Source organism: Hippichthys cyanospilos, chromosome 14, assembly GCF_059441005.1.
Source record: "Hippichthys cyanospilos isolate Australia breed blue-spotted pipefish chromosome 14, RoL_Hcya_1.0, whole genome shotgun sequence".
Lineage (NCBI taxonomy): Eukaryota > Metazoa > Chordata > Actinopteri > Syngnathiformes > Syngnathidae > Hippichthys > Hippichthys cyanospilos.
Window position 1 is genome coordinate 8,951,538 of NC_142382.1, and position 23,639 is coordinate 8,975,176.

A 23,639-nucleotide genomic window follows, 5' to 3' on the forward strand; every position below is an offset into this window, starting at 1 on the left:
AGCTGCAGTGTAATGAAAGAATATTATACATAAGATGATGCCATCACACCAAAGTATGCCATGAGCTGCTGGTAAGAACGTGCTGGTTTACTGACTGAGATTTCACCACATTATAACAAAACAAAATGCTATTTAAAAAATAAATAAATAAATAACGCCCTCTGGTGGTGGCGTTGATCATAAGACTCACTTACCGCGCACTTTTTTTAAATGAATATCATGATAGGAAACTTCCGATAATAGGCATTGTAACGTTGTTTTTCATCCATCCATTTTCTAGAGGCGCTCATCCTCACACCTCCTGATATTTCAAACATCAGCGTATTTAAATATAAATATAAAATACATGTTCTCATGTATTTTGTATTTACTTAATTTTTACCACCAGGGGAAGCTGAATCCACAGACCGAGACGTATAAAAAATGACATACCGGACTTCCATGGGTTTGAAAATGAATCAGGAGAAGAGAATCATAAAAAAAAGAAAACATTTAATATCTGGTATCACAGTGTTAGTGGAACTGTAGATATACTGAACCTCCATACACAACTAATACAAATATGTCATAGTTTTGTTAGCAACCAGGTGAGCTGTCATTTTGCTTTTCTCTCCCTCAATAATGCAAACACAAATACAAAGTTGATGTGTCACTTGTATGTCTGTTTAAAAAAAAGAAAAAGAAAACCCCTAGCCTAACTAGGGAATGGAGCTTGGCTCATTGGAGAAAAAAAAACTATCTTTACAGGTTAAATTAGGGGCTAAAACATTGTTTTTATGTTAAATAGCCATCTGAGAAAAAATCATGAAGCATTATGCTATGACACACCATTAAAATACAAATTGCATGGGCTTGAAAGGATTGTTACATCTGCCACATTTAGGAGCAAGCCCTTATTTAACACTTGTGCTGATGTCTACTGTGGAGTATGTTTTATAGAAGTCCTGATTGGCATAATGAGATTAAGTTTGGCCCTTTAGTTTTTTTGTTTTGCATATTCAATTGTGTAACAATTGTGCAAACAGAAAATGCCATTTATGTATGAATAATCAACAACGGAAATGATCAGGATTTGACATTATTGTGTGACTTGTATTATAATAAGACAGAATGTATTTTTTTCCCCCTCATTCTTTCTCGGTCCTGTTACGGTAAAAAAAAAAAAGTACAAGCAAATTATCTTTTGAAAGCTATCGCAACTAAATTCACTAAAACCACACAAATGACACCTCCATATGAACAATTAAACCTCGTATACAGTGCAACACTCACATTAAAGAAGCATTGGGATAATTCCACCCTGTAAAAACTGGTCTTACATTACAAATACATAGTCAAAATGCACATACATCAAACAACTCTCGCCCTTCTTTAAAGCAAATCTGCTTGGCACGATTGTCATGAAAATAAAACACCCCCTCCAAAAAAAAAAAACGAATAAAAGTGCTAAAATCACATTCAGGGGAGGAAAGACAATTTAACTTGAAAAATCTTTTACCAAATGTGGTGTATCATGCTTACACACCGTTGTAAAAAGGGCTACACAAACTTAAGGCGGCTAATATGACAAACGGATCCATTTGTGAGGATAAGAGGGAGCTTCAGATGTTTGAGCTACCTTCTAGCTTAAAAAAGCTACTGTTATAGAACACATGACCTGCTTTTGCTTTGTTAATGTAACTGTAGACACATTTTAAACTAAATGCTACATGAACCCCACCAGAATGATGGTTAATACTAGTGCATTATTGTAATGCAGCAGTTGGAATATAGAAGTATGTTAGCATTAAATTGAATGTGTGTGTGTGTGTGTGTTTTCCCAGCAAAGTGAGTTGTGACTTTTACAATTCCATTTTTTTTCATGACAGAAAAATGGTATACAGGGGATGCATTTCTTTTTCCATTGACCCACTGTCAACAAGAGAGTGTGACTGTGCCCTCTGCTGGCTGTGCATGTTGTCTCGACAAATAGGTTCTCCTAGCTTTTATAGGATAACTTTAATGCAACAAAGATGTTTAGATGCAGTTTTTCTACACTCAGTTTTTCTCAGCACTACACTTTAACTTGAAAAATATTGGAGTAGGCATTATTCAATCGGTTCCAAACCTTTTGCACATTCCTGAAGGATTGTGGATGATCATTCAATGATTATGCTAAAGTGGCTAACAGGATATTACGTGTAACTGAAACTGTTTGTTTGGTCAAAAAAACTTGTAAATCAGCGAGGTACCTGATTTTAATGGGTCGGGTCACTTTGCAGGGATTAGATTAATGTGACAAAAAACATCACTACGCAGAAACTGATGAATGATGAGAAAAGATGATACAAAACTTCCATAACATATAGAGGATGGTGGTGCGGGGGTGTATTTGGGATATGCTGTTGATCCATGGGAGGTTTCTATTTATAGATATAGATTTATAGATCATCCTCTATAAAGCATGGGCATATGCATTTTGGGTCAAGGCTGAAATTTTAAACTATTAACACTACAACTTTACCGATGCCAAGCTTGCTTTGGAGGCAAAAAAAAAGAAAAAAAAAACAGGAATAAATGTAATTCCAATTATTCCTGGTAAATAAATAATTGGTTCTGCAGGGTTCTAATAATACTAGTAATACTAAACTTGTTGTTGGCGATAAATCAGTGCACATTGAAATGAGGGGCATGTACAAACTTGCATAGACAAAGTGAGAGATCAGAGCATATTTATATTAAGGTGCCCTAAAATGGAACATTCGTTTCAATTGACTGTACAGGCTCTTCTGTTGCTCCTCTTACAGGTTTAGCTGCTTGTCGCTGGAGGTTCAACTACCAACAAGACAAAACATTAACACCGCGACCACATATATGCAAGTTTGCAATTTGGGCTGTTAGATCTCCATGGAGTGGGAGATCCGGCCATGTGCTGTGATGAGGGAATGGATGTGAAGACTAAGAAATGAAGGCCCTTGGTAATACAGAGGTTGACCCACCCCTCCCCCAACAAATATGGCTATTAACAGGGTGACACATTAACGACATCATAGAATCGTCAGAACACAGAGCTCATCTGACACTTTCATAGGTCTTTGTACACGTTTTCCCTGGGATTTGGATATTTGGATTGACCACAATGGGAAAATGGCTCCTTTTGGCTATTCTCAACCCTAAGGCTATCTGTTTCTGTTTGGCTAAACCACCACATGGGAGGCCGGTGTATTAAAGGAGAGACGTCTCTTGAGAGAAACATGGATTTCAAAAAAGAAAGTCCTCTGATTGGCTTTTAAGTCGGCACTGAATTTGAAAAAGGGGAGCGCCGCTCGCCCATGACGAGTGTGCGCATTGGAGCGGTCGCCCCTTTTTAAGAACACGCGTTCCTTAAAGGTTTGGAAACTCTTAAAAGTACAAGACGATACAATACATACAGTAGACATGAGTCAGATCTATTAAAAGCGGGAGGATATAAAACAATGACATCATTGAAGGGGGGCGCGTTGCACTGATCTGAGCGTAGTAGTCTCTACTTCAACCGTCAACATGACAAACATGTTGTGTGCAAATCGAGCGACCACCCGACATGCGTGGTGCGCTTCTAATGCTACTGGTCTCAACCTGTAGAGCTACATCAGGTGATGTGGTGGGAGGTGAAGGGGGGGGGGCGGGATTTAGTTGAGTACAATAAGAGCAGTTCATTGTCCATACGATCTCATAATGTTTGTGATATCCAACCGATGGCAAAAGCACTTACAGTGGTGCAGACTTGCTCCCCCAAATCAAATTAGGACGAGACTGATCCGAGAGGAGCCTTTAACCCTGCGCCCCTCTCTCCAGGGCCACACTGTCGACTCGTTTATCTACCATGCAAAGCGATGGAGCCCAAAGCAAGCCTGGGCTTCGTGCAGGCTCAGCCCTCTAAAAATTGATGCGCTCAAAGCTGGTGGGGAGAAGAAAAACAAAAACGGCGTGAAAAGAAGAGGGGGGGTGAGGGTCAAAAATGACAATAGTCCTTTGAGCGGCTTTTCACGTCATGGGCTCTCGACGGCGGCCTTTAGGTGGGCAAAGGGTCGTCGTCGCCTTTACTGCACTTGCACTTGCAGCACAAGACGATGGGCGTGGCCAGGAGGAGGAAAGGGGAGGCGACCAGCAAGAGGAGGCCAAACCCTGCAAAGATCCCCACCACCTGCAAACAGATAACAAACTTTAACAAACCTTAAAGAGACCCTATCACGAAAATTCAACTTTTTGGAGCATTTCTGAGCATACATTGCTCATTTTGCGCTCTCAAACCAGCCCTGCCCGAGCAGAAAAATGACTCAAAGAACTCTTATGATGACACAAGAATTCCGTACCTCCCCTACACCGCCTCCATACAGCCCATACTAGAGAAAATACATTCAGGCCTTGACCACGTCTTTTAGTTTCATTTTCGTTCCAGAGTTGAAGAGGCGAGATTTGGCACCAAGTAAACAGCAATGTTTCATTTATCAGATACAAAGTTTTACTGTAGAAAATGTGGACGTGGCAAAAATCAGTTTCTCTATTCTCTTTCTAATGCCTACTGTTATTTAAAGGTAAAAAGTTGCCTGACACAATTAATTCTTGAAAATAAAAGAGAGATTAAGATGTGAAGACAAAGAATTGACGAATGGAAAAATGTTTACGGTTGAGTCATTGAAATGAGTAATACCAGTGTGAACCAAAAGGTGGCAGGCATCGCTCGCAAGTGCCTCACACCCCGAAGCTGGAATAGCAGGAGCCTATCATTGACTCTGATCTCAAAAGTGAACAAACAAGTGTTTTGTGTGTGTGTGTGTGTGTGTGTGTGTGTGTGTGTGTGTGTGTGTTTGTTTGTTTTGTTTTGAATCCCCACGGCGTGGCCAGTTCGTTTAAAGTGCACGCGGATTAAGTGAACTCATGTCCTCCAAAAACAATCAACGCTTAACAATAACATTTGTTGGCATACGCAGGTCCGTTACATGACCACAAGAGGGAGCCAGACACGAGAATATTTGGAAACAGCGGAACCGCATAACACTCAGTCACATGTGCCAGCCCCTCATTATAACACCGTGCCACTGCTCCTCTGTTTTAGGTCAGACACGTGTGTAAGAGTGTTATTTAAGTAATATTTACTGAATCAGGTTTTAAAGAACAGAATGTTTTATAGAGTAAAACAAAATGGACTTGGAATAATTTGCGAATGTAACAGAGAATATCTATATCAATTGAAGGTTTGAGATTGCGGCTACATTTATCTTGGCAAGGTCGTGCTGGTGCGTCATTAGTATGTATGAAGGAGTAAGAGGAGGATACAGCGAAGAGAGGGGGTGAAATGAGGCGAGCCTAACAAAGACACGCACGCACATTACGAGCAAGTGATGCCGTAGCTTGTTCCCCACCAGCTGAACTGTAATTGTGTGACTCAGCCTGCCCCACTGGGCAACAGATGCCACTGTGTATGCTAATAATGACAAAAGCGGGAGGCTAGACGGCGCAGTGCCCTTTAAGGATCCTGTCAAAATAAACATGTAAATCTTGGTTCAGATGACTAAAATACACCAGCCATCACATCACACGTGGAAATATTACGCAATTTGAGTATTCATTCTTTGGAGGTTGCCATCTGTATGTTGTCTGCCACTCATCAAACTCAAACTGGCTCCCAGATTTATCTTTTGTGTTTGTGGCCCACTAAAGCAAATTAAGTGGATTTAATTACTTTTCTCTCCTAAATGAATTTGCTCTTTTCATTTTGACATAAAAGATGTTCCAAAAAATGTAATCTGGATGCAATCTGGATCCAATCCAGTTAACAATCCAGTCAACATGTCATTTAGAATATCCTACATGTACTCGTCAAACGGAACGACAATTTTATTTTATTTGTAGTGATAGTTTTCTTTAGTAAATCTAAAAAAAGTCAACGCATAAAATATGTCGGACGATCGTGAGACATTGAATCTAATTTCAAATCGTGTGCTTTTCTAGTTAGGTCAAAGGGGAAGTCGAACATAACATGGTGGTTGCCTCTGCCCTGAGGCACTGGCATGTCATTTTCACAAGAGCCAGTGCCAAAATGGCTGCCTCCACGACTGTTAAAAACATAGACCATTACATATTATTGTTCAGAAAAGTTTAGGGTCCACTTCCCCTTTAATAGTGTTTGCCAAAAATTCATTAGTGATTCTCGCGAAACATTGTAGTGTTCGTTGAGGAGAGCTGCACAAATGTTACGTAAGTCATTTTCATTAAACTTACACAGAACAGAAAAACACATTCAATTTTAATGTAACTTTGGGGCTTCATTTATTTTTTTGGGGTGGGGGGGTTATTATTTGTTTTTTGTTTTTTTCAAAATAGATCAAAGCAGTTCACTTATTGATTCAGCAAACGGTTGCACCTTTGTGGATGTTAAGACGTATTTTCTAAACAATAGATACAGCAGGTTATGTAAAACTCGCAAATGTGCGAAAGGCTGCACGTAATTGTCTGAAGATGGAGATGTCAGGTCATGGAGCAAGCTGTCCTTTTTCTTCCATTGTATTCTAAGATAACGTAGAAAGAATACACGTGTGCGCGCCGGCTCGGGCGGGCGGAGAAAGAGGCAGAGCACGTGCGTAGCCACTCGGTGCCCTTAAGAGCGCGAGCCAGGGGAGGAGCGTTTCTCACCTGCGTTCTGTGCCAGATAACAGACGCCCTGGAGTGACCCAGTTTGTTTCGACAGGGCCCTTTGTCATAGTGGATCAGGAGGAAGTCGTCCTGTCACACGGACACACACAAACAAAACTAATTACACTGAAGCGGTCTCAAAAGGCAAGGGCGAGATGGATGCTTTTGTACAACTGCTATTACATAAGAAGCAGCGGTCCCTTGATGGATTCCAGAGAAATAAACATGACATCGTTTCGCTTTGCTTTTCAAGCTGCATATTCCTCAAGAAAATCATGTCTGAATGATTAGAGGGTGAAGGCCAACTCACGTCGAGGGATTCCAGACAGTACCAGCAGAAAGCGTGCTTGCAGTTCTTGCACATCATCTGCGCGCAGCCTTCGTCCCTCTCGATGTACACTTTGCATTTAGGGCAGCGCTTGATGGGGGCGTCGTCCTCGTCGTTCTTATAGTACGAGCTGGACAAAAAGACACGAGCCTGCGATTGAAACTGCGCTTCATTCCCTTGCAGAGCACAAGATCTATTATTTATTTATTTATTTTTTATTTGGGGCTTGTTGGGAAAAGCAAGTTTTGGCATGCAAACGTGGGAAATATTTCCCCCTGGTGGTAGGATGACAAAGTGCTAGACTTTTTAAAATGTTAATATTGGCGTGGATCAGCTGAGGTACTCGTGGCAGTCAATATTGTGATCGCAATTAAAACTTGATTAATTGTGCAGCCTTAAAGGTACCCATAAATTTCTCAAAATTTATCAGTTTTTTGCCTGTCTAGGCTATCGGCCGAAAGCGGCCGCAGTGCCCAGTAAAGGGTTAAATTAAAAATGTTTTTCAAAGGATTCATCACTAAAGTAATAACTGAATAGTTTTGTAATCGATTAGCTGTCAGCCAATTAACTGTTGCAACTCTGCAGCTCTTCAACAAAGTGCAATGTGGCGTTCAGTTGTCGCTGTACATGGTTGCATAATAATTACATTACGTCCCATCACATGGCGACAGAAAATAACAGGATACAACAAGGTACACTGACCATGTACCCTGTACAGTATCCCTCACTAACTCATGCAAAGTATTTATTAATTGTTGCTAAGTGTTCCAGTCATTTGGGGCAGTTAAAAAGTTGATAAAACAAAAGCAGTGAGTGGCCTTTGGAAATGAAGAGGTTAACAAAACTGGTGGAACAGAGTGCAAGTTTGTAGTATGCCTGATGAGCAAAGAGCGAAGACTGGCTGGTGCCAATGAGTGTTTTATAGATGAGCAGATAACAGTCGTCTGTGTGGTCGCAGGGAGGGCCGATTAACCAGAAAGTACAGGGAGAAAAAAGTGGATGTGGTGGCATGGGGTGTCTCGAGACGCCGGGCACACATTTAAGGAGATACATTCAGGTATGTCCCGAAGTTAAGAAGACAATCCCAACTCCGCAGGTGACAACATAGCAATCGCTAGCCATAGCACTTGTAAGCCAGTTGTGAAACATTGTCCATAAAACCAAGTGGAACGCCCTAAAAACAAAGATTTTAACGAGAAGCCATTTAACGGAATGTGAAACGCGACAAGCACAGGACAGCAAAACTGCTCAATTAAACTCTGCGTTCTCTGAAAAAAAAAAAGGGCCGCTCTACTTTTATAAGATCCGCGTCCTGTTGTTTCGGGAGCAATCGCTATAAACGCCAGTCAAATACGGTAAATCTACTTTAGCATTCTATCTGATCGACAGCTTTTAACATTCTTTACGCAACCACTCCTGTCACTGAACTCGAGTCGACAGCAGCAGAATGTGTACGTGACATTCTTAAATAGCAGCCGGAATCTCCCTGAGAAATTCCAACAATCCAAAGCTCGCTTGATCAGGTATCACTTTCTTCTCACGCTGAACTCAAACGTCACGATAAAAGGTCAGGTGCGCAAAGAATAAGCTTGCCGCCGACGAATGTCGTTCTAAGAGTAGACTTGGTAATCCTCTCTGCCTCCACTGTGGCCTCTGATAGAGGAAGCCTGACAGGCCTAATGACTTTTTCCACAGTAAGAGGATATCACAGAGAAATAGGTCAGCTCCACGCGGTGTGTCTCGGGGCAGTCCTCTTCTGGACCCCCTCCATGCCGAAAGTGGGCACCACATTTTAGTTGCTGCATATTCTTTTATGTCTTCTTATTAATTTAAGATGGAGCGCTGTCAGCTTAAAACTATGGATTCTCTTCATGAATCCAGCACTTTATTGACAAATGGCACTGAGTTAAGGTGGCCAGACTATGACGTATCGATCGCTACTTGTCAATATGCTGAATGTCTCAGTTAAAGTGGCATGAGTCATGCTCGTTGGCAAGAGTAGTTTTATTGCTGTTGGAACGTAGGGTTTAATAGTGAGTGCAGACGCATTTACTTTGAACTTATTTAATCATGATTATTTTAACTATGTTTTCACAATAAGGGCAGTTGCTATTGCATGTCATTATTATGAAATGAATCGAATGAAAAAAATGTTCTGTCTGTTGTGATATCAGCTGCTATGTGGTTGCTACGGTCCTTTTGTTTTCCTTTTTTTCCATATAGGATTGAGATTTAACAGTATTTAAACTCGAGGTTTTCAATGATATGCTGGAATGTTCAACTCTCAAAATGTCACGTCCTTGCGGTCTTGCTTGTTTCTTTCAATCTCATTTCCGGTCTGCTTTGCAAGTCAGGTTTTCTGTCAAATTTTCAGTCTGACACTTGATGTGTGTGTTTGTTGGATTTTTATTCATAAACACTTTCTGCATTTACGGTTCTGTATCCAGTCTACTTCTGGGTCCATGCGCTGCTCTCAAATTAAACTATTGAGAAACAGATAAGAATTTGGGAAATATTAAGTAGAAGACTTTGTGTGCCCATGGACCATGACAAACCTGTAAGACAAACCTGCAACTCTGTCAATTTTAAGGTCATTTGTGTACATGGTTAGAAACTTCAATAATTTCTCAAATTTTTACATTTATAGGGGAAACATTTTATGCACAAAATTTAATTAAGGTCTAATTAAAGGTAAAGCTCAAAATTATATAATTTCTACATGCTATTTATTTAGCCATTCATTTTTATAAACATTAAATTATATATATATATATATATATATATATATATATATATATATATATATATATATATATATATATATATATATATATATATATATATATATATATATATTCTGTTAATGATGTGATAAAAATGCAAACCGATGTTTGATGTTATCACAGTAGACACATGACTTTGACACATGATGCTGTGTCATGTTCTTTGTTAGTTATGTAAAGCTTTCTGATCAGAGAAAGAGATCATTAAGACATTTGAGCCTATAAAAATTTCAAAAATGTAGACGTGAGAAAACATGACGTTTATTTTCTGTGTAGACAATCTCAAAGTTGTACACACTCACTGCACCCCTTTACATCTATAATGCCTAAAAAGCTGTCAACTGTAACTTTCTCATGAACTCAACAACCCGTTCGTACAGGAACTATACGCAGATGCAATCAATGCAATTTTATTTTAAGGTTAAAAACAAATACTTTTTAACGTGCTTCGAATATGATAATTTGCTGCAATGCTTTTAATCATATTAAAAGAAAGTTGTACTTGAATATAAATTTCTTGTTGCTATAACGAGAACAGCTATTAAACGTTTTCTTGGCCAAAGCAAAATGTCGTGTGATCGTATAAAAATTTTGTATGCAAAATTGTTTTTATTTATCTTTCTTAAGGCAGAGAAAGTTATCAAGGTTTTAGTTGTTCTCGCAGGAGAAATTCTTTTTACATAATGATGTATGGTTTTATTGTGAGTTCACTGGCTCAGTATGTTCCAATTAGAAGATGACATGCTGATGATTAGGACTGGCCTTAGAGTGTTATGCAAAGGTCACGGGGTTCTGTTTGACATCACGACAGACGCATGCGGGCCTCATACTTAAGATAACGGAGATAAGAAATGGTACCTGTTCTCCCCTGGTAAGAAAGACGCGATAGGAAGGTTGTTCTCCGAGCAGGCCTGACCAGGGTGCCAGTTGGCCTTGCAGGTGGAACAGAATTCAAGTGCGCAAACGGCGCACTGGACCAACTGGGGCAGGGCCGGGGAATCGGCCTCCTTCAGCTGGCACACGGCCTGACAGGTCGAGGAGGGGCACCACGTCCGACAGGGGTCCAACAGCACCTCTTTGGGCACAAAATCAACAGGATACTATCAGCGACATGAGCCCTTGAAAAATTCATACTTTTACACAGCCATGAAAATATTTTTTAAAGACTGGTCAAACTAAGTGTCAACGGTTTTAATAAAGTGTGCCAGAGAATACTAACTTCATCAGTAAAGTTTTATTTAATGTATTGCTGAGAGACACATTGGATTGATGCGTTATGAGCTAGAACTACAAATCGTAACACAACATCCTACAGTATATAAAGAGTAGGACACCTAAAGCTACAGGTTAAAAAAAAATAAAATCCTCAAAGCCTCAAAAGGCTTTTGACGTGTAAAGTGACGATTATATACATTTTATACGAACATTAAACTTTTATCACCATTTTATCACGTGCGGATTGTGCAGTCTTTTTAACTGATTAAGTACTCTTTCACTTGTAAAATATATATGTTCAAAACTGCTGCCAATTAAAATATTTGCAGCATCAATCAAAACTTTGGAAGTACCTTCAATTTCAAATGCTCTTAAACACATTAAGAGGTCGTAAATTTAAGCTATTAACTTGAAAACGAACAGCTGTGAACGGAAAATCATGCCGAGTCATAAAGCATTATCTGCATCATAAAGCTGACTGCGAAAATACCACGATGTGCAAAGTTGTCATCCTGCCCACTTGTAAGACTCTAAGATGCAAAACATATTTTTGGTTTGATGAGTATTTTAAATGTCAGTAAATAATTCCATGCATGTTGCCGCACAGTCAGGATAGCATCAATATTCGTTTTTGATGTCGCAACAAAAGGTTTCGAAAACCAACAAAATTAAGTTGAATTAAAAAGGAAGTGTTTCTTGTTTGCTAAAGTCACCAAGAGACAAAGGAGGATGAATTAGCCACTCGTAGCTCTGGAGTCATAGCTTACGGAGACCTGTCCTATGTAGTTATTTTATGGTCATTATCTGACCCCCTCATTTCAAATGTATTAATTTGCCATGCATGCACTATATCCCTGAAGTGAGAGTCAAGTTCAATGTACAGATTGTGTCAGTGTGTAGGCGGCGGACCCGCAGGTTGAGTGCCATAAAAGCATGAATGCGTTGCTAGGTTACCATTCGCCCTGGCAGCAAAAGGTCTGCGCTAATGTGCTCGTTAGCAGAAGAGCAATTAAAGCAGTCAGCGAGAACACAGAACCTGCCTTCATCTTTCCTGTGTCGAAAACAAATCACTTCATCGCGTAAAATTTGGACCTCCCCTCAGATCTTTCTTTTCTTTCATAACGGCACATGTTTTTCCATGACTAAAACAGCTTAAATGGTTTCTAGATTGCTAGGATTTTACTAATGTGGCGAGGAAGGAAAATAGCACATGATACTGGAGACGATTTATGCTGCAGGGATCCTCTCTTAACTGCCCGAAGCCCAGCTGTGTGTGTATTCCAGCCATGTCTAACGTGTGTAAATGATTGAGTCGGTGCAGCTACACGTGTCCAGCCTCCATTGTCGTCATCCCTTTTGTGTGTTGCTGTGCGGTACAGTAGCTGAGGGAGGAGCACAGAAGAGGCTCAGAGGATGCACGTGCCTGTAAGAGTGGCCATCGCCGAGCACGCCATAGCCCCGCTCAAGTGAGCACATGCGATATAGTGGCATCTTTGTACGTTTTTTTTTTTCTTTTTTGCATTGACTCACCTCTTTCAAACTGAAGCTTCTTGTATCTCTGCATCATCTCTGTGGCCACCATGCACTCAATCTACAGAGTAAAAGAAAGAATTATTATTTGGTCTAATTCATTCATTGAGCATATTCTTAATTTATACAAAAATATATATGTATATTTTTTTGTGTTGGCAAAATAACAGATTAATTGCAATAATTTAATTACTGTCATAGTTAAAGCCTTCAGATTTTCAAGCGTCTTGAAGTGTCATTTTTAATCTCTAACGTTATGCTTTCGGTATGTTGATTCGGTACGTTTTTATGTATCTTATCTTGTGTTGAAAAACAAAGGTCTGAAGTGGACACTGATTGGCTGTCATTGTGTTTAGCATAATCCAATAGGCTCCTGTTGCGGGTGGGAGGACACAAGGAAGACATGAAAATGGAAGAGCATTTAAGTGTTGATTAATTTTAAATTTAATGCTGCGAAAAGCACCTTTGATGAAGGTAGTGATAGCAATCTTTGTAAAAGGCACTTGCTTACCACAGAGGCCCCTCAAATTTAGCCGAGCACCCACGTGTGACTGTAGCCACAGCTAATGATAGCAACAAAGACTAATTTAGCAACGTACAGCAAAGCTTTTTGTCAAACAGATATGGAGGACCTACCGCATTTTGCAAGTCTGTGACTGACAGGATGGTGGACATTTATTTTAATGTACCAGGTGCCAAGTTAAAGCAACTGACGAAAAACAGCGCCAAAAATTGGCAAAAATAAATGTTGCAGTCAATACTTCAGACCAGTCTCAAATACAGCACAACGTAAATAGTCACAATGGCATCTGTTAATCTCTGTTCAAGAAAATAAATGCCTGAAACCACTTTTTGTTATGTATGAATCTTTTCATTTGCCACAGTAACACAATGAATATATATATATAAATAAAAAAAAAAAAAACATCTCATTGAATGTTTTTCCTCAAAAGATACACAAGACTGATAAGAAATGATGATGAATTACAGATCCTGATGAATTAATTTCTCTCATTTGAATCTTTTGACCGCACTATGTTTTTTTTTTTATACTCATATTCCCTTTATGGAAAAGTAAACAATGAAGGCTATGTCATTTCTCAAACAATCTAAAATTATGGAATAGAATGCTTCCAAGACCTGAATTCAAAGGGTTAGTAGGCTTCAAGTATGATCAAATATTTGTGGAGGAAGTTGAAGTTGGAATTGTACCACTTCTATTGACGGGAATAGACGTCAAAGATCTATTTTAACTCGTACGGTGTTAATAAAACCAGGGCTGCTGTGAGCTAAACCATGAGAACCAAAGTGCCAGATAGATGAAGAGAAGAAAGCTTTGCTCTCAAGATGACGTCCAAATGAAACTAAGACAGGAGAGGATTTGTTGCAAGAAGAGGGAATCAAAAGTTTGCAAACCATGATATTGTTTATTTTATGGTAATACTATGCAAGTTTAAGTGGCGCATGTTTGGTTTGTTACACATCGCTGCAAACAGCACGGACATTTCTTGATGGAAGGCACTACATGCCAAACCAAATTAGGGGACATATTGAATACATTTGCAGTTTGCAAGCAAGGCAAGATGCAGTGTATGTGGTCTTATTGGCCATGAGTCATCAGAAAGTTGAATGACTGTCAATACCTCATTTTCCTGCAAGTGTCCTCTTTTTGGACAAGCGGAGTCTGGACAGCTAATTGCAGTTTCAAGGCCTTCTTTAATCAAATGTTCCACATACTGCTTCAGGCACTGCGGGAAGTGACAAAGAACACCAGTCAGACCGACCAGACAAATGAATGGAAAAACAAAACAAAACAAAATGATCACAGCAGTCTGCTAACACCAGACAACATTTTTTTTCTCTCTACACAGAGAACAAAAAGGTCTGATGATCATGACATGCAGTTTGGAGATAAAAATCGCCAAGAAAAACATCAGAATGATGTAGCTTTGAAAATTTGTAGAAATATATTTCCCACTGAAATTAATGGGGAATTGTTGATATGAGACATTGAAAATCAGCTACATTTTTTATTATATTATATTATTATAAAAAATCTGTGAGGGGAACTTGTGAGGGTGGGATTAGCAAAGTGAGGTTACATTCATACTGTATCTTGATAGAAGTTTAAAAACTTTAAGTGAAATTAAATGTACTGCTGCAGCACTCTGATTGGGACTTAAAGTTTACACTAAAGTATTAAACACACATAAGTCTATGAATTAGTCTCTATATCCTCTAGCAGGCATTGATAAATTATTGTATAATCTAGGCAAACATACAAAATTGATGTACAAAGCTTTTATCATTACTATAGCTATGGTTAATCATCTCAATCTAGTGAAACTGCCATCATTAGACTAACCTTAGGGACATTTGACATAAGAAACAATTGTTTCATGACAAATACTTCATTTTTGTCCACTGTGACATACATTTGTTTGTGGTGTGTTTCTTTGGACTTTTTTTGAGCTACTCTACAATGTCTTGGTTTACAAAGTCCTTCCAATGATGTCTCATGTGTTTGTGAGGGATGCAATTTAGTTTGTTGTTTTGCTGAGACAAAATGGACACAACAGTGGACACAAATGAATAGACTGTGTCTCAGGATGATATTAGGGTGTTTTTACTGTTAAAATATAAATATATACATTTTACAGACCACAAAAGCTCATCATGTCCAATAAACAACAAAACAAAACACAAACAACCATCTTCAATGTAAGTCTTACGTGTATAAAACATGAAGAACCCTAACCCACTTATAATTGATTCATAGGAAACTAATTAAATTCTGCTCACCAGTGTACAGAAGATACATTGGCACTGTGTGATGGTGGTCATCTGCTCCAGGGGGAACTCTTCAAGGCACAGCTTACATGAGACCAGGGGGTCCACGGCCAGGTCCCATGTGGGACGGTACCGTGCCGCGTTCATCTTTGCCGCCACAGAGCTTTAACAGACACACACACAAAACAAAAATACATAAGTATTGTGCGGATATGCTTTTTTTTCAAACATTTTGTGGACACTTGATTTTTTTTCATGCCACCACATAAAAAACTGAAACAGTTCATTGTGTAACAATAAGCTAAGCTACTGCGGTTCCATTTGGCTATATCTGTCAACCTGCGGATTATTGTGTCGCTGTGCTGACTTTTAAAAATAAATAAATAAGATGAGCCTTCTCCATCAATACCAATCAGATGAAAAATCAAATTAACAAGCCTAATTTCTGATTGTGTGGTATCAGGATAACCCTACAAGGCAGACAACCAAAATATATTCATGTATGTAATGTATTAATTCATAAAAATGGTTAACAGGCATGTGTCACTACTGCTGAATCATTATAATAAATGATTCAATTGATTGAACAAATAATAATCATTGTCATCTGTAAAATATTTTTAAGAGCCCCAAGCATGCCTAAATATGCCTGGATGCTAACCCTCAGGGCTCAGTGTGCTTTCTGAGCACTTATTCACAACAACTGTGACTTTATCCAGGGCCAATTTGACATTGTCTGTCCTGTATACGAACTTTGCTTGCTTCGACCCCCAGAACAAGCACATCAGACTCCTCTCGAGTGACGTTGGGTGTCCTCCCATTTTCTGGTCAGGTGCACCACATTTAATGTTCATTCTTTGTATTATGACACAAAAAAAAAAAAAAAACAGCCATTATAGCTCCCTGCCACTGTATGAAAAACAACTTTATTTATTTATTTCACATCAACGTGCCTCTATGCCAGCAGTCAAAAGGTTATTTTCACCAGTGTTGGCTCACTCCTTCTGTCTATCTGTGACACCCCCACACCATTTTTTTTTTCCATGAAGTGATCTTGCTTGTACAACGTCAACACTATCAAGCTCTGGCCTTGCTGCTTAGCAACTGACTAAAGGAGGATTAGGGAGGTAGAGGGGGCATGGAGAAAGAGGCGGAGAGTCAAAGAAAACACATTCAGACATTCTACTTTGTTTTGGCTGAAAATGGTGTACTGCTGTTCTGTCATGTGCTACAAAATGATCTATTTTAGTTTTCAAGAGACATCTTTTTTTCTTCTTGGTTTAGTAGTAAAGATGTTCATTGATGTAGGTCCGCATGCAAAGTATAATTCATTTGGATGGGAAAAAGTAGTACGTAATAATGTCTAAAAATGCTAACTCACAATTCGTTTTTATAAAGCTTTGAAGCAGTCCGGGTTGCATAAGCAAATGGCAACATGAAAACATATCCAGATTTATGCCACACCCACAAAGATTCTATTGATGTCATTCAAAAGTGACGTCAACACACATAAGGAACAAATTCAATCAAAATGATTTGATTTCCTCCATTACTCCTCCATCACATTATTTTAATCAAACCTGCGCAGGAGGAAGAAGAAAAGTGATAGGGCAAATAGACAAAATGTGCACCTCGTGTTTGACTCACTGAAATTACGGGGCATTCATCCATCTATTCAGCATCCATCACGCTAACCGGAAAGCACTGAGCGGAAACGACTCTCCATTATGCAGACGCTGGACTCGTAAACCGAGGCTTAAATGGCAATTTGTTATCGAGTTGCTGAGCCAAGGTGCCACTGCATGTGAGTGAGTGTCTTCTGTGGCTTGAAAACAAGAATTACGTCATTTAAAAAAAAAAAAGGAAGGTATTTACGTTTCTGAAATAGGATGATTATTTCCAATGCTGATAAGAAAAATAGATATTAACCACTTGGTACGTAGATTTTGGATGACAGGATATAATATCCTTTAGTAAGCAAGTATGCTGTTCGTATGCTGTAATATCTCTAATGACTCTCACCTGTTAGTTGAAACATGGATTTGAAATGGTTAAAAGGAGACGGCTAAGTAGTTGTGGACAGCAGTTTTTAGCCAGTTAATACAGTATGCTATATAAAATGATATAACATGCTACACTATATGCTGCTTCATAACAGTGGCTGCACAACAACCTATTATAAAAAAAACGAAGGGTATCGGATTAAAAGGAAGCTTGCTTACCAGAGGCAGCTCAAGTTCAGTTTACTGCATAAATGCAAAGCAACTAAATTAAAAGGCAATCAATGTTCAAGTAAATAAATGACTGAAGCCACTTTTAAATTGCTGTATAAACATCTTTTGATAAGTTTCAATAATAAATTACAAAAAAAACTTTATGGGGGTTTTAATGAGATTTTTTTAGGTGATCTTCAGATGAATTAATTACATACCTCAATCTCATTCTTAATCTTTAGACATTACTATCAAAAATTGACAGTGCGATGAATTGTACGCAAGACCATTCTACAGGAGCAAAATTGAGTCAGCTTCCTAAAGGGTGAAAGAGCAACTGTCGTCAAAGTGTCAAAATCATTACAAGACTGATAGTGTTCTTGTCTTGAAAAGCATAGGGCCTATGCTTTTCAAGACACAGGCATCTCAATGTGAAAGGGTGCTGTTATAAGACTTCAAAAGCAGCAGTGATTGAAATTGGACTGATTTCTTGCCCAAAATTGATGTCAAATGAATTTAGATTTACAAAAGGAATGTTTAAAAAAAAAGCATAGTAAGGATTTTCTAAAGGAGGCAAGAGACATAAAGACATAACTAACAATTGGATTCACATAGAAAAGGTGGTGCAGTGTAATTCCAGTGCTGCATTATTAATGAGACAGTCCATTATCCCTTGCATTTTCAAAGCATGTGCAATTGCATGTTTCCAAACAGAATCTTACAGAGGTGAATAGGTAATTGTCTATATATAGATACATATACAGTACATATATATATAATTTTTCTAAAAGGCACCTGACTTAAGCTAATTACTTTTTAAAGTGCTCCTTTTAAGGGTGCACAAATCAATTCTAAGTATGTTTTCGTTATTACATAAAAGCATTTGATTGATGCTTTTCAATGACAGTTAACGTCATTTGTGAAATTTTCCCAATATTTTCTTCTAAGCTTCTTTGCTTCTAAGGATTGAAACGCAGGCATCCTAGCGTGTGCAGTGTCATGAATCGGGTTGAACGTTCATTCAGTCTGAAGGGAATCCACTCATTGTTTAGCTGATTGAGGGAGCATTCATGTGACTGTGGCTCCATAGCCATTAGAAAGAGCCACAAAAATGCACAACAACCTATTGCATAACAACATGATGGGATGAGGGATGATTTCTCTTGGGAGCAACATAAAAAAGAAGCACATTCTCATTGATGTATTATTTTTTTCCATAATAGCCTCTGTATCAAACTTTGTGATTACTTCTTACGAGCCTTGTAGTTTACTTTCCCAGTGATATTGTAAAACTGAATTGACCAATCATTTCAACATTTCTGACTGAAAATATTTTCTTGTCCTGGGTCTGTCTGAGAGCAAGTTTAATTTTTAAATTAATCATTTTTGATCCAATGTGCGAGAACAACAGTATTCTAACGTATCTTGCTCATGTACTACTACAGTAAATACCCTGTTATAAATCGCATCATAAGAGCATATTACAATCTCACAAAGGTCTAATATCTCATTTCAAAAGGTCTAATATGAGCCAGTCTCCACAAGCGAAAAAGAAGACTCAATTTCAGGGCGGAAAAAAAACTAACTCCATAGAATGTTATATGTAACGATGTGGGTGAGTTCAAGGTCTGTAATAAGCACAGATGACTATGACGTCAATTGCAAGCATTCCCTGTTCCTTCCATTCTTTTTTTCTTCACAGCACAGACGCACCCTACATTGCCGATTAGTTGGGGCTATAGGCTTTTCTTAAGTCATAATGTAGCTTTTCTGCTTTGCCTTTTAGTGATAAAGACGAAATGTCCAAATCTACATTATCCAGATTCATTTGCAAAAATACACATTTGTCCGTGATGTCAAAAACCCTAGTTATGAGAAGACTCGATGGAAAAGGACAATCTTAGCTGAGTGCAACCCCCACTGGAAACAAATCCGACTTTCTCTCGGCAACGTGAGCCAAACTCAGACATTGGTCATACAGCCCGTGTCAGGGGGTTTGGTAACAAGAACAATCAAAGCAACCCCCACAGAACTCTCCGAGACACAGTTGAACACTTTCTCCAAATCCACACGACACGTTTGGACTAATTTGCAGAACACCCGAGCACACTCTAAGACACTGTGCCACAGCAGGGTCAAAAACCACACTTCTCTTCCTGAATTTCACATTCAAACTCCTGAAGGATCCAGCAATCCTGAATAGAACTTACCAGGGAGACTGAGGAGTGTAATCCATCTGTATGTATACACTCTTTGGTCCCCCTTCGTATAAGAAGGGACCATAACCCTAGTCAGCCAATTCAGAGGCACTTTCTCCAATGTCCACGGCATGTTGTAGAATCTTGTAGACCAGGACAGCCCTACAAAATCCTGAGCCTTTAGGAACGTTCTGATTTAACCCTTTGGCTTTGCCAATGAGAGGGTTTCAAACTACCTCAGTGACTTCAACCCCAGAGACAGGAGAGCCCACCATAGCGTTCCCAAAATCTGCTTCTTCTTCCTGTGATGGAGAATCTGTTTTTTAATTCGCATAGTTAATTATGAAAATGTTGTGATTAATGAATCTAAGAAATGTACTCCCTTGAAAGTAATAATGCATACTGTACATAAGCAACTTACATATACATCTGATCAAGCGAGGGTCCAAAGGTATGACAGTTCATGTTTTTGTCAGCCCTCTATTGGTTACGCAATATTTATAAAAAAAGGATCTTTGAGGGCAAGTTTGAACAACAATGACCTAGAAAAACAGGAATGTTGTATTTGCAGTGATGTCTTCAAAAGGTCCTAAAAAAATACCAACAATGTTTACATTCTGATAACGAGGCCATTTTAAAAAATGTTGACCTTGACATGGATTTCCAAATGTTTCATTCTTTGAAGCAATTAAAAAAAAAAAAAAACATTACCCCATAAGAAAAACTGATAATTTGAAATAATAGCAACTGCAAAAATGACCTCTAGATGCTATCCCAGAGTTATCATAATGAAGTGAACGGAGAACAACATAAATAAAATATACGAGAGATGATTTTAACATGCGCATTAATTAACAGTTACTAAAATGCAGTGACAGATGATAATGCTAATGCCACATGGGGACTACTGAAGATAAACATAAAAATATCTTTGAGGTTACTTTAGTTTCCTTGAAAAACATGCAAACTGTGTAAATCCACTGAATTAATGCTCTCGATTCAAAAGAGGTTAATGTCTTTTAAGCCTGAACGGGATTTAAGGGACATCCTATAAACACCTTGCAGTTTGTGTCTTTGCCATCATCCTTTAATTCGTGACAGGTATCATACCGGCTTTAATCCCCTATATTAGAGGGATTCCAGCCTGTTAATGTGCAGACTAAAAGAGGCGTATCCTAATGAGGTCCTTTCTGTAGCCAAGTGACTGCTTTGCCACTTCGTAATACTGCTGAGGATGTTCTGTGTCACATATCTGTGGAACATTTCCAATGTACAGCTCCCCAGTCCAGCATATTGCAGCTTCCAGAGAAAGTAGATACAACTTCTGGTGAAGTTTTTGAAAAGTGTATCCTAAGGTACTTGAGCTTTGAGAACCACTTCCACTACTGGTTCTCCAATGTGCAAGGAAAAGAATATGAAGTCTACCACCATCTTTACGGTCTTCAATCTGATGTGTTCTTTGAAACTGTCCACAAGATATTCTACCACTTTCCTGGATTTCTACTAATCATTGTTTGTGATGCATTCCACAACCACTGTGTCGATCCACAAACCTTCTCTGAATGGCAGCACTGGAATTTCACATAATAGTAATAGGTCGGTCATGTGAAGTTCACACTGTGATCGACAAGGGGGCTCAGCACACAGCCCTGCGGAGCACCATTGCTGAGTCTGACAGAGGAGAAATGATGTTGTGACAATCTGTGATCTGTTGGCCAGGAAGTCCAGGACCCAGTTCCACAGTATTAGACTCAGCCAAAGCTCTGGCATCAGGTTATGTGAGATGATGGTTTTCAGGGCAGAGAGGAAATCCGGGAAGTACAGGAAAATGTATGAATTCCTGCTTTGTAGGTGGGGGTACCACTAATGAGATATAGTCATCAGCGGAGCGGTTCTTCCTGCAGGCGTATTCCACACCACAATGACGTCGATTTCATTTTTGATTTGCGTCAGCTTCTAAAAACACTCCATGACTATTGAAGTGAGGGTTATGGGCTGACAGTAATTCAAACCTATATTCAAAGATAGACAATTTTTTTAGGCAGGTTGGGGCAGAGACTACCTAGAGCAAAGTGTTGAAAATATCTGTTTGCACCTCACTCAGCTGGTGGGTTTCTCAGCACCCGCCCTAAGATATTGTCCGAACCTGCAGAACTGCGGGAGTTAATCCTTTGCAGGGTTCTCCTCATTTCTGATAGACAAAAGATGAGGAGATTGTGATTGGGTGGTGGTGTGAGTCTGGCATCTGAATCGCATGTGCTGCTTTAGTTCATCCATTTTTTTTTTTAATAATCATTGTTTTGCTGCCTTTTTTACAAAGTTACAAAGTGAATGAAAAAATACTGTCATGAAACTGACAATACCAAACCCCACATTCCCCTTAAGCGTTCATTATATAATAACTAGTAAATTAACATAAGGTCAAGTCAGTGAATGCAGAAGACGAAAAACCAATAATGCCTGCATTCATGCTGTCTGAGAGAGGAAGAAAATGCCTTACGGCTGTGTAGAATTTTAATGACCTTCACCACTTTAGCTCCTTCATTGTTTGGCCATAAATGCAATTATGTTTACAAAGTTTCGTGCACACATACGGTGAGAATTCATTAAAATGCACTTCCCCAATCAAACTAGAGGGCAGAAACATTAAGCAATAGCAGGAAACAAAAGTGTTTCATATAATTGTCTGGTTGTTGTTAGAAAATGCAATCACAACCTAATCATCTGGTATTGCAACATTTTGCAAAGAGCTGCAACATCACCTAAAATGATTTTCTTGACTTGCCTGCATGTCACCTGCTTCATAGTAAAGCAAACCTAGAATGGTGTTCCCACTGCAGGAGGAAATGTGCTCACATCCTGCTGACTTTGTTTTTACAAACACAAAGGATAGACGAGTGGAAGGGAAACAACTGTGAAAGGCTGACGTCTGTGTGGCTGACCAAAAAAAAAAAAAGTGAAATCTATTATCCACTAGCACAAAAAAAGCAGAACGGTGCTAAGATCTGTTATTACTTCCACTATGGAGGTTTTCTTCCATGTGTGGTCATTCGCAGGATGACGCAAAACTCAGTGAATTGAATTCCGCAGAATGTTGGTGTGAGATGTGCCACAGTTCTCTGGAAACAAACTGGGGCTGGGCAGTTTAATCATATTACATTGTCATTATAAAAATTGACAATATTAATATTGGCTAAAATTGCTAAATCCGAGATTTTTAAAAAAAAGTGGCAGAATGCTGAATGGGTTGTTTAAAAGATCAGTTTCATATATTCATTAAATACTTAACTGTGGCATTTAGAAAAGTTATGCATAACTTATGAATAAGATAACGTTTTGCACATAAGTGTTAAATTAACATTAAAACCTATTTCAAATCACTTAAACAGTGTGCACAGGAATTATCTTTGAATTAATGAGGCCTGCGAACAAATGTTCTTTTGGTTTATTCCATTAAAATCAATAAAAATCTTACTCATCCGTTATGATTGGGTGAGGTTAGTAATCATTTCGAGCCATACTGCCCAGCCTTTAGACAAACTATCGACTATTAAACTATTAGTTGCACAGTCAGATATTAATGTAATATTTTTATTTACTTTAGGTCACCATTAATTGTAATTCAAAACTCAGACACAGCTAGGCCTGTCACAAAAAAAAAATCTGACGAACTTTTTTTCCAAAAATCCATCACAATAGACAATATTAGTGATTTTTTTTTCTGTAGGTTTTCAGACAGCTTTTCAACATCATTAAAAAGCAAACATGTAGGCAATCTTCCAATCACACAACGCTACTCTGTGTTTGATTTGAGTTACGCCGTACCAATTTAGGATGCCGTTTTTTACGCGCAGTTGTTTCCTGGGTGGCATTGAAAAAAGCGGCTCTAGACGCCCTGCAGCGACTGATGTTTATTTTGCAAAGTGCC

At 38.8% G+C, this 23,639-nt stretch overlaps 1 protein-coding gene across 1 annotated transcript in view; it reads right to left on the bottom strand.

The window, feature by feature from the left end:
• Positions 1-472: 472 nt before the first annotated feature.
• Positions 473-23,639, bottom strand: part of rnf144aa (ring finger protein 144aa) — a 30,296-nt gene continuing 7,129 nt past the window's right edge. The window contains exons 3-9 of the mRNA XM_088433624.1: positions 15,313-15,463; positions 14,154-14,258; positions 12,511-12,571; positions 10,624-10,840; positions 6,965-7,112; positions 6,655-6,744; positions 473-4,165 (exon numbers count right to left, since the gene is read on the bottom strand). Coding sequence (XP_088289750.1) covers positions 4,034-4,165; positions 6,655-6,744; positions 6,965-7,112; positions 10,624-10,840; positions 12,511-12,571; positions 14,154-14,258; positions 15,313-15,447 — 888 coding nt within the window. The 5' untranslated portion in view covers positions 15,448-15,463 and the 3' untranslated portion in view covers positions 473-4,033. The remainder of the gene's footprint in view (positions 4,166-6,654; positions 6,745-6,964; positions 7,113-10,623; positions 10,841-12,510; positions 12,572-14,153; positions 14,259-15,312; positions 15,464-23,639) is intronic.